This window comes from Mustelus asterias, chromosome 21 (assembly GCF_964213995.1).
Source record: "Mustelus asterias chromosome 21, sMusAst1.hap1.1, whole genome shotgun sequence".
Lineage (NCBI taxonomy): Eukaryota > Metazoa > Chordata > Chondrichthyes > Carcharhiniformes > Triakidae > Mustelus > Mustelus asterias.
Window position 1 is genome coordinate 65014284 of NC_135821.1, and position 15354 is coordinate 65029637.

Sequence of the window (15354 nt, forward strand, 5' to 3'; positions counted from 1 at the left end):
TGGTTTATTCATTCTTAACTGTCCTCTGAAAAGGGCTAGCAAGCAAATCAGTTCAAGGGTGATTCGGGATCATAGAATCCCTACAGTGCAGAAGGAGGCCATTCAGCCCATCAAGTCTGCACTGACCACAATCCCACCCAGGCCCTATTCCTGTAACCCCACATATTTACCCTGTTAATCCCCCTGACACGAGGGTCAATTTAGCATAGCCAATCAACCTAACCCGCACATCTTTGGAGTGTGGGAGGAAACCGGAGCACCCGGAGGAAACCTACACAGACACGGGGAGAATGTGCAAACTCCACACAGTGACCCAAGGCCAGGATTCAAACCTGGGTCCCTGGCACTGTGAGGCAGCAGTGCTAACCACTCTGCCACCGTGCTGCCTATATTCCATAAAAAATAAATAAAATATTTTTGAGCTGTAGACTACTTCCTCCTTCGCAGAATATCGCATTACCTTAAAAAATGCCAAGCACCATAATGCAGATGAGCCCTGTCTGTAATGTTGTCTCCACCGCTCTCTGTTTGTATTAGAAAACAATAAGCCTTTCATCAACAGACCATTGAACTGTGCCAAATCAAGCACCGTTATACCAGGAATCGAGAAACCGCAACTCCCAAAGAATACTGAACTTTCGTTGGTTAGATTAATTTTATTTTAGAGTTACAAAAAATTGAAAAAATACATCTGATAACAAGTAAATTTGCAAGCAATATACAGTAATAATTGGCCCTTGGAGCTGAAAAACATTTCAAGCTGCTTCACAGAAGCACAGAACAGGATGCTGGATCAAAGGGGAAACTTGGATGACCAAAAGGAATTGGAGATTGTGGGTATTATTGGCAGAAAAAGGAGGTTGCAAAAACGATTAGAGCCAGATGAACTAAGAGTATGGAGGGAGATTTAGAAAGTAACAGAGTTAGGAAGGGGAAAGGCAAGAAAGAGATGTAATGCAAGGACCAAAATTTAAAATTAGGCATCAGAGGGTCAGGAGCTAACATATATCAGTTAACTCCTGGTCCCTTGTTGACTCATTTCAAATTCTCATCATTGTGCTTAAATCTTCTTCCTGGGAATGGTGCTTATGCAGAATTTGGTGCAGGACAGTAGGCAGGCAACACAGTTTTAAGAACATGGAAGTTCAAATACGGAGATGGATGGGTGGTTGATTAGGAAACTATCTAAATAACGGAATCTGGAGATGACACAGGCAATGATTTGGGGTTTCATTAGCAGATGATTGGAGACAGAAACGGAGAGGGTGATGTTACAGAGAAGGAAGCAGTAGTCTTACGATTAAAACATGCTGTTCGCAACTCTGTCCTTTATCAAATAGGAGGCAAATGCTGGAAATATTCTGAGCCTGCAACAATGACCAGAGGGGAATGGAATTGTTAGGTAGAGGGCTTTGACGTGAGCTGTAGATTATGGCTTAGCTGTTCACAATCAAATGGAGGCAACTGAAGGTCTTTCAAGCTTGATGTCAGACAAGCAGTCTGTCAGAGGCATGCAAGAGATCTTGATAGAGAGATGAATCTGGTCTCCATCAAAGTTAATGATGTAAGAACAGAAAGCAAAGCAAAAGTGAGTATGTGTGTGTAATATGTCCTCAGAGGCTGAAGTCCCTTCACCAAAATCCCTTTATTTACAAGTCTGACAGCAGCATACAGAGTCTTTCAGTTAGCAGTCTGCACTAGGAGTCCCAGAAGAACTGACACTCCTGGCTAAGTACAAAGCAAGGGGCCCCCTGATTGGCCCATCAATTTGGCCCTTAATCAGGGAGTTCATATTCTAACAGGGCCACCTCAATTGCCTGATTAAAGTCATTAGTGTGTGAAGGTGAAAACACCCTGTATGAAGGTGCAGTCTGGAATGGAGTAAGAAGTATTGTCCGCTGTTATCTGGAGGAGGCAAGATGGAACTGTGCTGTTCATTCAATTTAATATTATGGAATTGCACAATGTTCAGCACTATTCGCGACTCCTCAGATACTGAAGCAGTCCATGTTCAAATGCAACAAAGTCTGGATAATATCCAGGCTTGGGCTGACAAGTGGCAAGTAGGATTTGCACCACACAAATGCCAGGCAATGACCATCACCAATAAGAGACGCTCTAACCACTGCCCCTTGACATTCAAAGGTGTTGCCATCAGTGAATCCCCCACTGTCAACATCCTTGGGGTTACCATTGACCAGAAACTCAACTGGATTCGCCACATCAACACAGTGGCTACAAGAGTATGTCAGAGGCTAGGAATACTGCAGCGAGTAGCTCATCTCCCGACTCGCCAAAGCCTGTCCACCATCTACAAAGCACAACTCAGGAGTGTGATGGAAAACTCCCCACTTGTCTGGATGAGTGCAACTCCAACAACACTCAAGAGAGGTTTGACACCATCCAGGACAAAGCAGCCCACTTGATTGGCACCACATCCACAAACATCCACTCCCTCCACTATTGATGCTCAGTCGCAGCAGTGTGTACTGTCTAAAAGATGCACTGCAGCAATTCACTGAAGATCCTTAGAAAGTACTGATGTAGGGGGGCGAATTAGGCTAATAAACACATAACCATAGATTTAGGAACACTAACATGACACTAACCTTAGAATGAATGATCTTGGATGATGGGAATGTAAGCCAGCCAGGGCTGTTGCCTTAGAAGGCAGCTCTGCATAATTAACAAATATTTCTCATTCAAAACATGTATTTTGAATTTACAAGATGTTTGTGTTTTGCTTTTGGTTACATTTTGTGAAACTTCAGTCAGTGACAAAATACAGAGAGGGAAGGAACAATAGATTCACTGAAAGCAGTAATGCTATCAGCAGTGGTCGGGAACAAGATGGCTACCAATGCTAGCCTTATGAATAGGGTTATACAACTCCAAGGGATAATACAGGTGGCGAGCAGACATGAAGAGTTTCTCAGGGTCGGACAATAATCACGTGGGTTCAATTCAGTGGGAATCATTCTTCCATTTCATTGTCCAGCATCCCATATTGCTGGGCAACAGAAGAAAGGTAACGTCTGTAATTTAATATCAAATGAAATCCCATTAGGTCATGATGTGTATTGTTATTGGCTGGAGTTAATGGCAGGATGATTATTGACTGATCTGTATTAATGTTTACTGGATACTGCCCACCGGAAAGGTGGGCAATATAATTTTGGGAATCTATAATTGCCTTCACAGGGGCATTGTTCTTCAAACTGATATCCGGCTGCCCGCATTCTATACCTTGAGTGTAGGGCTTCCTCATATCATTCTCTCATTCAATCGTTTATTTAAATAAAGTCATGTCTTCAACATCAGTACACTGTGTTTTGAGTCTTTGTATTAGCTTTAGTAGCTATACATAGCCTTGAGAGGAAGCCCCATCTACAGCACTTTCCAAACCAACTCATGATCTCTTCCATCAGGAAGGAGAAGAGCAGCAGATACACGGGAACACCACCACCTACAAGTTTCCCTCCAAGCTACTCACTATCCTGACTCGGAAATATGTCGCCGTTCCTTCACAGTCGCTGCGTCAACATCCTGGAATTCCCTCCCTAACGGCATTGTGGGTCAACCCACAGCACGTGGACTGCAGTGTTTCAAGAAGACACCTCACCACCAATGCTGGCTCACCAGTGACGCCCATGTCCCATGAATGAATAAAAAAATAAATTTGAACTCTGATTGGTTACAAAGCAGTTTTGGCAAGAAGTAATTTTAACTATAAGGTGACGATGTTTCAAAAGTACCTCGTTGGCTATAATGTGCTTTGGGATGTCCTGAAGTCATGGAAGGCACTATATAAATGCCAGTGTTTCTTGCTAATCAATAAATCTGTAATTCGGGTATCAAAGTACATAAATTTAAGTCTATTTTTAGTTTGAGAGCCCAAATAAAGTATGGCATGAGAAGTAGCTTTGCGTTTAGTCAAGCTCCCAAACAGTTAGCAAGTTTGGGCACTTTTACCAAACACTAAAAATTATGCTAGAGATTCTTGAGGAACCTGTTCCCCAGCAACAGGCAGCATCTTCAGAAGGGGGGCATTAGCGATGTTAACCCTGATCTTGACAAGTTCTGATTTACACAGCTTTATTCTGCTGCTGTTTTTTCCTCCAGCTCTGCCACTAAATCCCTATGGTATTCGAGAAGAAGGTTATAACACTTCTTCATTGCATTATTCCCTTTCTTGATCACACAAGTCATTAACTCCCTTACTCGATCCTCAGTTGTGCTGAGAGCCAGCACTTTGGATCTATCAAACTGATTGATGACACGTTCTGCTTTCAAACCATTTAAGATTGTGTCAACTTCTGTCAGTCTTTCGATCAGCTCTGCTTCGTGACTCTTAATGAAGTGTTGCGGCCAAAGCAGTGGAGATACTGTAAAAAATAACAAAGTAAATTAGAAGCACCTAATTGTTAAATATTTTAACCTCAAATTTGCTCACAGACTAAAATTATTTGAATACTTCATTTGTGAAAGCATCTACATTCTCCCAGTATTCCAGTCAGACAATCAATCAGTTTTTGAACAAACAAGGAAAAAAACACAACCCTCAGATTACTAACTGTAACTATTATCTAAAATATATAGCACAGGAACAAGCTATTCAACTCAACATGGTCATGCTGGTGTTTATGTTCCACATGAGTCTTCTCCTATTCCTCTTCATCGAACACTTCTATTCCTTGATCTATCACGTACTTGCCCACAATATATTTTGCCCATGTTAAATATAGCTGCCAATAACAGTCTCCAGCCAATATAAGGCAGCCACAAAGCTGGCCGCCGATACCAGTCCACATATGCACAGAACACCAATGATGCAACTTTGCTGTGCCCATTTCATTAGTTCAGGGATGCATGCATTTGATTTGTTTTTTAACCACAATAAGCCCTTAATGTTGCACATATTGTTAACAATGGGACCCTCAGAGCCGCAGTGATCGAGAATTATTCACTTGAAGATGCTGACCCACACAAAGGGGGTTATTCGCATATCCCTCCCTATTCATTACTTGAGTTTATGTGGCATCTAATAGTCTGTGACCTTAGCAGTAGAACTGATTCTTACATGGTAGACCCTGATTTTATTGCCCTGCTGCCAATCCAGTTGTTAGGATCATGGAGATCTGGGTTGTGTATCCATACATACATCTCTCCTTTCTACAATTACATTTTAAACCTTTATGAAGTGCCACTAATGGGCTAACAAAATATTTCACGTAACTCTGGTTAATTCCTAAAGTCTCCAGTAGTGTGAGGATGAGGAATACTCGTTAAAGAAGTACAGGTTGTAAAATACTGCCCTGCAAGTCCACTAACTGTTTGATAAGCATCTCTGATCCTGGCCACTACCAACTCAGTCACTTGCAATGATGTAATGGAGTAAGACACCAGAACTACAGGTGCACGGCATTGGCTAAATGCAGCTGTACTTACCTAGCTTCCCCTTAAATGCATCTATGCTATTTCCCTCAACTACGCATGGTCGTGAGTTCTACTTTCTAACTACTCCCTACATCTTATTAGTGATTATTTTATATTTATGCTCCCTAATTCTAGTCTCTCCAACAACTGGGAATTTTTTTTCTAACCCATAATACCCTTTTACAACCTTAAATAATTTAATCAATTCTCATTCCTTGAGAACAGAGCCCCAGCCTAGACAATCTTTCCTGATGGATAGGACCTGTTTTGATATCAACCTTTAGCACCTTCATCTATATCGCCTATATCTATTTGTAACATCAGTACTGTGCACAGTACTTTCATCACAGTGTGATGAAACCAAAGTTCTATAAAAGTTTAATATAATTTCCCTGTTTTCAAAATCTACCCCTCTGAAAATGAACCTCAGTGCTTTGCTTTTTCTTTAAAAATGGCCTTTTTATCTTTTATCTACATCCCAGTGATGTGTACCAGTAACCCGAGATTACTTTACACCTCTACCCATTTAAACTCCTTTCTGTCACCCAACCCACCAACTAAGCAGTGTGACCCACATAGCCTCCTTATTCTTCTGACCAAAATGCCCCACTTCACACTTGATATTGAATTAATTTGCCAATTACACATCTACTCTGTTAATTTATTATTAATTACTTTAAGCAGGGCATTTGTTGTAGGTCTTTCATAATTTTTCAGACTGTGGTCTTGTGACGATACAGCCTCCTGTTGATCTCACCAAAGTAGCACAAACATGGTGAATGCTTCCTGTGTATTTAACCATACGCATTTCATGTTCAAAATCGATCCTATCTTCATGCACTGCTCACACAGTGCTCCGGATCAACAGCAGGAACCCAGGCTAATATTTCCCTTCATAATCCAGGCCATCAAGATGATTTGTAGTCCCCATTTCTGTCACACTAACATAGCACAGCCTGTGGACCAAAACTGGAATATTTCTGCTTTGTATGGATTCCATTGCACCATTAAGTTGCTCATTCACCAGCTGCAGAGAGGCCTTTCAGTCAAGGATAAATCTTTCTATCAACCATGATGAACCATTGATTCTTTGAGGGTGCAATAAAGGGAGGAATACTGAAGTCCCCACATCATTTCATTTCGCTAATTCATCTTTCTCACATTATCCAGTAGATTGCATTAATGTTCTCATTACAAGTCAGTAGTAGAAAAGCTCTGTGTCAATACTTTTCCCATTAACACTAGCGTGTGTGCAAATCATTTCACTTCAATAAATAAATGTAAATTACTGCGGATGCTGGAATCTGAAACCAAAAGAGAAAACGCTGGAAAATCTCAGCAGGTCTGGCATCTGGACTCGAAGCATCAGTTCTTTTCTCTCCTTGCAGATGCTGCCAGACCTGCTGAGATTTTCCAGCGTTTTCTCTTTTGGTTTCATTTCACTTCAACTTTAGATCTGAATAGCGTGTATTCACTTCTGTTTTCTGATACGTGTTAATGTGCATTTGGACTATTCCCCATTCAATTGTTCATACTGGCAATTCCTGATAATATTATCACAATTCCTCTTTAAATATAAAAACTAAATAGAATGATAAAGCAAGAACGATACTGTGATGACCTGGTCTCCCTGGATAAGGACATGATGGTGCTGTTATCCAAACACCAGTGAGAGAACATTGAATGAAAAAGGGAAAAAAAGCTAATTGTTTTTGCAAAATAATCAGTTTGATTTTGATTATGATGGGGGTATTTTTCACACTGTTTTACCATGGAAACAAAGGCAATTCGTTCCCCACACTGTACTCATCCTCAGACATTTGAATCTGATGTCAAATGAATAAATATCTTCTTGTGCAAACTTAATTTCAAGTACACTATTTCAGCATTAATGTAAATCCTTATCATTTCTGATTTAATTTCTCAACCGATCTGCTTTTGGTTCTCTAATAAGAAAATGCAAATTAATTTACTAACAAATTGACTACCTAAACTTGGTCATGCCCTGTGTAGCGCATTATCTTTGCCTTTTATTGTGTCAGGTGTTCTCCCAGTGGTTGGAATGGATACATCAAGTCTGATAGATCCAGAATGACACTGGGATATAATCTTATAGTTAGAGGACAGTAAGGAGAACAGAAGGATTCTTCGATAGCACTGCTGTGCCAGTGACACAACTGATGTGGATTAAAAAACATCTTGCAGAAAATCATCTTTGATTCACATTACACTGCTTTACACTTCATTAATGGTATTGCATAATAGGTTACATTTAAAATGATTAAAATCTGGCGAGTTCCCCTTGGTTCAATTGATTAAAGCTGGCCAAGTCAGAGACGTGAAGATGCCGGCGTTGGACTGGGGTAAACACAATAAGAGTTTTAACAACGCCAGGTTAAAGTCCAACAGGTTTATTTGGTAGCAAAAGCTAATGGCATTTGCTACCAAATAAACCTGTTGGACTTTAACCTGGTGTTGTTAAAACTCTTACTAAGTCAGAGATACCAGGGGGATTTGGGTTCAATTTCTTGTTTACGCTGAATGAACTTCTTTTCATTCATTCATGAGATATGGGCATCGCTGGCTGAACCAGCATCTGTTGCCCATCCCAAATTGTCCTTGAGAATCACAGAGTCATAGAGGTATATGGCATGGAAACAGGCCCTTCGGCCCAACTTGTCCATGCCGCCCTTTTTTTAAAATCCCAAAGCTAGTCCCAATTGCCCGCATTTGGCCCATATCCCGCTATACCCATCTTACCCATGTAACTGTCTAAACGCTTTTTAAAAAACAAAATTGTTCCCGCCTCTACTACTACCTCTGGCAGCTTGTTCCAGACACTCACCACCCTCTGTGTGAAAAAATTGCCCCGCTGGACACTTTTGCATCTCTCCCATCTCACCTTAAACCCTATGCCCTCTAGTTTTAGATTCCCCTACCTTTGGGAAAAGATATTGACTATCAAGCTGATCTATGCCCCTCATTATTTTATAAACCTCTATAAGATCACCCCTCAGCCTTCTAGGCTCCAGAGAAATAAAGTCCCAGTCTATCCAGCCTCTCCTCATAACTGAAACCATCAAGTCCTGGTAGCATCCTAGTAAATCTTTTCTGCACTCTTTCTAGTTTAATAATATGCTTTCTATAATAGGGTAACCAGAACTGTACACAGTATTCCAAGTGTGGCCTTATCAATGTTTGTACAATTTCAACAGGACGGCCCAACTCCTGTATTCAATGTTCTGACCGATGAAAGCAAGCATGCCAAATGCGTTCTTCATCACTCTGTCCACTTGTGACTCCACTTTCAAGGAGCTATGAACATGTACCCCTAGATCTCTTTGTTCTGTAACTCTCCCCAATGCTCTACCATTAACTGAGTAAGTCCTGCCCTGGTTCAATCTACCAAAATGCATCACCTCGCATTTATCTCAATTAAACTCCATCTGCCACTCTTCAGCCCACTGGCCTAATTGATCAAGATCCCGTTGCAATCCGAGATAACTTTCTTCACTGTTCAATATGCCACCAATCTTGGTGTCATCTGCAAACTTACTAACCATGCCTCCTATATTCTCATCCAAATCATTAATATAAATGACAAATAACAGTGGACCCAGCACTGATCCCTGAGGCACACAGCTGGTCACAGGCCTTCAGTTTGAAAAACAACCCTCTACAACCACCCTCTGGCTTCTGTCATCAACGCAGCAAACATTCAACAGGACGTCCCAACTCCTGTATTCAATGTTCTGACCAATGAAGCCAAGTATGCTGAATGCCTTCTTCACCACTCTGTCCACCTGTGACTCCACTTTGAAAAACAACCCGACGTCCGCAGCAAACTACCCAGCTTTCAGGAGAACAGTGACCACAACACCACACAACCCTGCCACAGCAACCTCTGCAAGACATGCCGGATCATCGACACGGATGCCATCATCTCACGTGAGAACACCATCCACCAGGTACACGGTACATACACTTGCAACTCGACCAACGTTGTCTACCTGATACACTGCAGGAAAGGATGTCCCGAGGCAGGTACATTGGGGAGACCATGCAGACGCTACGACAACGGATGAATGAACACCGCTCGACAGTCACCAGGCAAGACTGTTCTCTTCCTGTTGGGGAACATTTCAGCGGTCACGGGCATTCGGCCTCTGATCTTCAGGTAAGCGTTCTCCAAGGCGGCCTTCACGACACACGACAGCGCAGAGTCGCTGAGCAGAGACTGATAGTGAAGTCCCGCACACACAAGGCCAGCCTCAACCGGGATCTTCGGTTCATGTCATACTATCTGTAACCCTCACGACTTGCCTGGGCTTGGAAAATCTCACTAACTGTCCTGCCTGGAGATAATACACATCTCTTTAACCTGTGCTTAACCCTCTCTCCACTCACATTGTCTGTACCTTTAAGACTTCATTATCTGTAAAGACTCACATTCCAACCATTATTTTGTAAATTGAGTTTGTGTCTTTATATGCCCTGTTTGTGAACTGAAATCCCATTCACCTGATGAAGGAGCAGCGCTCCAAAAGCTAGTGGCTTGTGCTACCAAATAAACCTGTTGGACCTTAACCTGGTGTTGTGAGGCTTCTTATTGTGTTTACCCCAGTCCAACGCCGGCATCTTCACGTCATGGCTACCATCGACATCGCAAACTGCCAGCTCCAGGTGGAGAGGATCTCCAAGAAGATCACGCATATCGACACAGACATCAATTTTCTCCAAAGATGGAAGAAAGCAGACAAGATACCGAAAGGACTACAGATCACGAACCCACTCAGGTCAATCTATGACACAGACTACGCTGAGAGACTTTGCCGTCGCACTTCTCTCACACTCCTCAACCACCTCATACACCAGCTCAACAGCAAACGTCGCATCCAACAGGAAGAGAACACTCTTCCCTGGTGATTGTCGAGCGGTGTTCATTCATCCGTTGTCGTAGCGTCTGCATGGTCCCCCCAATGTACCTGCCTCGGGACATCCTTTCCTGCAGTGTATCAGGTAGACAACGTTGGTCGAGTTGCACGTGTATGTACCGTGTACCTGGTGGATGGTGTTCTCGCGTGAGATGATGGCATGCATGTTGATGATCCGGCATGTCTTGCAGAGGTTGCTGTGGCAGGGTTGTGTGGTGTTGTGGTCACTGTTCTCCTGAAAGCTGGGTAGTTTGCTGCGGACGTCGGGTTGTTTTTCAAAGTGGAGTCACAGGTGGACAGAGTGGTGAAGAAGGCATTCAGCATACTTGGCTCCATTGGTCAGAACATTGAAGACAGGAGTTGGGACGTTCTGTTGAATGTTTGCTGCGTTGATGACAAGCCGGAGGGTGGTTGTTTTTCAACCCCCTGGAAACAAGATAGAGTCCATATTCTCAACTTGCGCTCAGGACGCAGACCAGCTGCGAAACTCTGCCAAACAGATGAGACAAAGGAACTACGCCATCTACATGCACACCAAGAATAGGAAACTTGAGAAACTCGGCATCACCACAAGCAGCAACCAAGCCTCCCCCAGTGCCACAGTAGAACACAGTATCACTGCAGGGAAGTCCATTGTCAACTTGTCAGACTACACACTTCAACCAGATGAAATCGAAGTTCTCAGCCGAGGGCTCAATTTCTGCCCCACCACCAAAATAGACCCCATCAGTCTCGCAGCAGACACAGGGGAATTCATCAGGCGAATGAGGCTGCGGGAATTCTTCCACAAACCCCAAGAGGCCAACAGCGAACACAATGAGACAGCCAATGAACCAGAACAGAGAGATTCGCGGTGTAGCAACCGAAGAGGAAAGAGTCGAATTGGACTCCTCCGGAAGGCCGCTGCCCTCGACTTGACATGTATGCCCAAGCCGTCAGGAGGTGCCAGATTCATCAGCTGCACTCACAAGACAGCCCCGAACATCACCCAAGCACAGGGCAACACCATCCGCGCTCTCAAGACCAACCGCAACATTGTCATCAAACCAGCAGACAAAGGAGGGGCCATCGTCATACTGAACAGAACGGATTACTACAAAGAAGTGTACCGACAACTGAACAAAGAGGAACACTACAGACAGTTACCCACAGATCCGACCAAAGAACACAACCGTCAACTCAACAGACTGATCAAGACATTTGATCCGGACCTTCAGAACACCCTCCGTGCTCGCATCCCACGTACTCCCCGCATTGGAGATCTCTGCTGCCTCCTGAAGATACACATCGCAAGGACACCCCGCCGTCCCATCGTATCGGGCAATGGGACCCTGTGCGAGAACTTCTCCGGCTACGTTGAGGGTATCCTGAAACCCATTGTACAAAGAACCCCAGCTTTTGTCGCGACACTACGGACTTCCTACAGAAGCTCAGCACACATGGAGCAGTTGAACCAGGAGCACTCCTCGTCACAATGGATGTCTCGGCACTCTCCACCAGAATCCCCCACGACGATGGCATTGCTGCAACTGCCTCAGTACTCAACACCGACAACTGCCAATCTCCAGATGCAATTTTACAACTCATCCGCTTCATCCTGGACCACAATGTCTTCATCTTCAACAACCAGTTCTTCATCCAGACACGCGGAACAGCCATGGGGACCAAATTCGCACCTCAATATGCCAACATCTTCATGCACAGGTTCGAACAAGACCTCTTCACCGCACAGGACCATCAACCTATACTAGATATGTACTAGATACATCGATGACATTTTCTTCCTTTGGACTCATGGTGAACAATCACTGAAACAACTATATGATGACATTAACAAATTCCGGACCTTCAGAGCACCCTCCGTGCTCGCATCCCACGTAGTCCCCGCGTGAGTCCCCATCAGACACACCATGGAATACTCTCCGGAATCGGTTCCATTCTTGGACACACGTGGGGGGTTACAGATAGTGTGACATGAACCCAAGATCCCGGTTGAAGCTGTCCTCATGTGTGCGGAACTTGGCTATCAGTCTCTGCTCAGCGATTCTGTGTTGTCGTGTGTCGTGAAGGCCGCCTTGGAGAACGCTTACCCGAAGATCAGAGGCCGAATGCCTGTGACCGCTGAAGTGTTCCCAACAGGAAGAGAACACTCTTGCCTGGTGATTGTCGAACGGTGTTCATTCATCCATTGTCGTAGCGTCTGCACGGTCTCCCCAATGTACCATGCCTCGGGACATCCTTTCCTGCAGCGTATCAGGTAGACAACGTTGGCCGAGTTGCAAGTGTATGTATAGTGTACCTGGTGGATGGTGTTCTCACGTGAGATGATGGCATCCGTATCGATGATCCGGCATGTCTTGCAGAGGTTGCTGTGGCAGGGTTGTGTGGTGTCGTGGTCACTGTTCTCCTGAAGGCTGGGTAGTTTGCTGCGGACAATGGTCTGTTTGAGGTTGTGCGGTTGTTTGAAGGCAAGAAGTGGGGGTGTGGGGATGGCCTTGGCGTGATGTTCGTCTTCATCAATGACACGTTGAAGGTTCCAAAGATGTCGTAGCTTCTGCGTTCCAGGGAAATACTGGATGACGAAAGGTACTCTGTCCGCCGTGTCCCGTGTTTGTTTTCTGAGGTCGGTGCAGTTTTTCGCTGTGGTGCATCGGAACTGTCGATCGATGAGTCAAGCGCCATATTCTGTTCTTATGAGGGCATCTTTCAGCGTCTGGAGGTGTCTGTTGCAATCCTCCTCATCTGAGCAGATGCTGTGTATACGGAAGGCTTGTCCATAGGGGATGGCTTCTTTAACATGTTTAGAGTGGAAGCTGGAGAAGTGGATCATCGTGAGGTTATCCGTGGGCTTGCGGTACAGTGAAGTGCTGAGGTGACCGTCCTTGATGGAGATGCGACTTGCCTGGGCTTCCAAAATCTCACTAACTGTCCTGGCTGGAGACAATACACATCTCTTTAACCTGTGCTTAACCCTCTCTCCACTCACATGTTCTGTACCTGTAAGACTTGATTACCTTTAAAGACTCCATTCCGACCATTATTTTGTAAATTGAGTTTGTGTCTTTATATGCTCTGTTTGTGAACTGAAATCCCACTCACCTGATGAAGGAGCAACGCTCCGAAAGCTAGTGGCTTGTGCTACCAAATAAACCTGTTGGACTTTAACCTGGTGTTGTGAGACTTCTTACTGTGTTTACCCCAGTCCAACGCCGGCATCTCCACATTCTGTCATCAAGCCAATTTTGTATCCATTTAGCTACCTCATCCTGGATCCTGTGAGATTTAACCTCATGCAACAACCTACCATGCAGTACCTTGTCAAAGTCCATGTAGGCAACATCAACTGCACTGCCCTCACCTACCTTCTTGGTTACCCCTTCAAAAAACTCAATCAAATTTGTGAGACATGATTTTCCACTCACAAAGCCATGCTGACTGTCCCTAATCAGTCCTTGCATCTCTAAATGTCTGTAGATCCTGTCTCTCAAAATACCTTCCAACAACTTACCCACTACAGATGTGAGGCTCACTGGCCTGTAGTTCCCAGACTTTTCCCTGCAGCCCTTTTTAAACAAAGGCACAACATTTGCCACCCTCCAATCTTCAGGGACCTCATCTGTGACTATCAATGATTCAAATATCTCTGCTAGGTGACCCACAATTTGCTCCCTAGCCTCCCACAATGTCCTGGGATACACTTCATCAGGTCCTGGGGATTTATCTACCTTGATGCGCTTTAAGACTTTCAGTACCTCCTTCTCTGTAATATGTACACTCCTCAGTACATCACTATTTATTTCCCCAAGTTCCCTAACTTCCATGCTTTTCCTAACAGTAAATACTGATGAGAAATATTCATTTAGGGTCTCACCCATCTCTTGTGGATCCGTACATAGATGACCTTGTTGATCCTTAAGAGGCCCTATTCTCTCCCTTGTTACTCTTTTGTCCTTTATGTATTTGTAGAAGCTCTTTGGATTCTCCTTTGCCTTATCTGCCAAAACAATCTCGTGTCCCCTTTTTGCCCTCCTGATTCCTCTCTTAACTCTACTCCTACACCCCCTATACTCTTCAAGGGATTCACTTGATCCCAGCTGCCTATGCATGTCATGTGCCTCCTTCTTCTTCTTGACCAGGGCCTCAATATCCCGAGTCATCCAGGGTTCCTTACTTCTGCCAGCCTTGTCCTTCACTCTAAGAGGAATGTGTTTACCCTGAACCCTGGTTAACACATTTTTGAAAGCCTCCCACTTACCAGACGTCCCTTTTCCTTCCCACACACTCCCCCAATTAACATTTGAAAGTTCCTGCCTGATACCATCAAAATTGGCCTTGCCCCAATTTAGAATTTTAACTTTTGGGCTAGACCTATCATTCTCCATAGCTTTCTTAAAACTAATAGAATTATGGTCTTTGGTCCCAAAGTGATCCCTCACTAACACCTCTGTCACCTGCCCTTCCTTATTTCCCAAGAGGAGGTCAAATTTTGCCCCCTCTCTAGTCGGGCCATCTACATACTGAATGAGAAATTCCTCCTGAATACACTCAACAAATTTCTCTCCATCCAACCCTCTAATGCTTTGGCTGTCCCGGTCAATGTTGAGAAAGTTAAAATCCCCTACTATTACCACCCTATTTTTCTTGGAGCTATCTGTAATCTCCTTACATATTTGCTCCTCAATTTCCCGCCGACTATTTGGGGGCCGATAGTACAACCCTATCAAAGTGATTTCCCCCTTCTTATTTCTCAGTTCTACCCATTTAGACTCAGTGGCCGAACCCTCGGATATATCCCCTCAGTACTGCCCTGATGTTTTCCCTAATCAAAAGTGCAACTCTCCCTCCTCTTTTACCCCTGTTCTATCTTTCCTATAGCATCTGTACCCTGGAACATTGAGCTGCCAGTCCTGTCTCTCCCTTAGCCATGTTTCAGTAATTGCCAGTCCCACGTACCCATCCATGTCCTGAGTTCATCTGCCTTGCC

At 44.1% G+C, this 15354-nt stretch overlaps 1 protein-coding gene across 1 annotated transcript in view; it reads right to left on the bottom strand.

The window, feature by feature from the left end:
• Positions 1-649: 649 nt before the first annotated feature.
• Positions 650-15354, bottom strand: part of LOC144509344 (uncharacterized) — a 101061-nt gene continuing 86356 nt past the window's right edge. Inside the window, exon 16 of the mRNA XM_078238038.1 lies at positions 650-4385. Coding sequence (XP_078094164.1) covers positions 4096-4385 — 290 coding nt within the window. The 3' untranslated portion in view covers positions 650-4095. The remainder of the gene's footprint in view (positions 4386-15354) is intronic.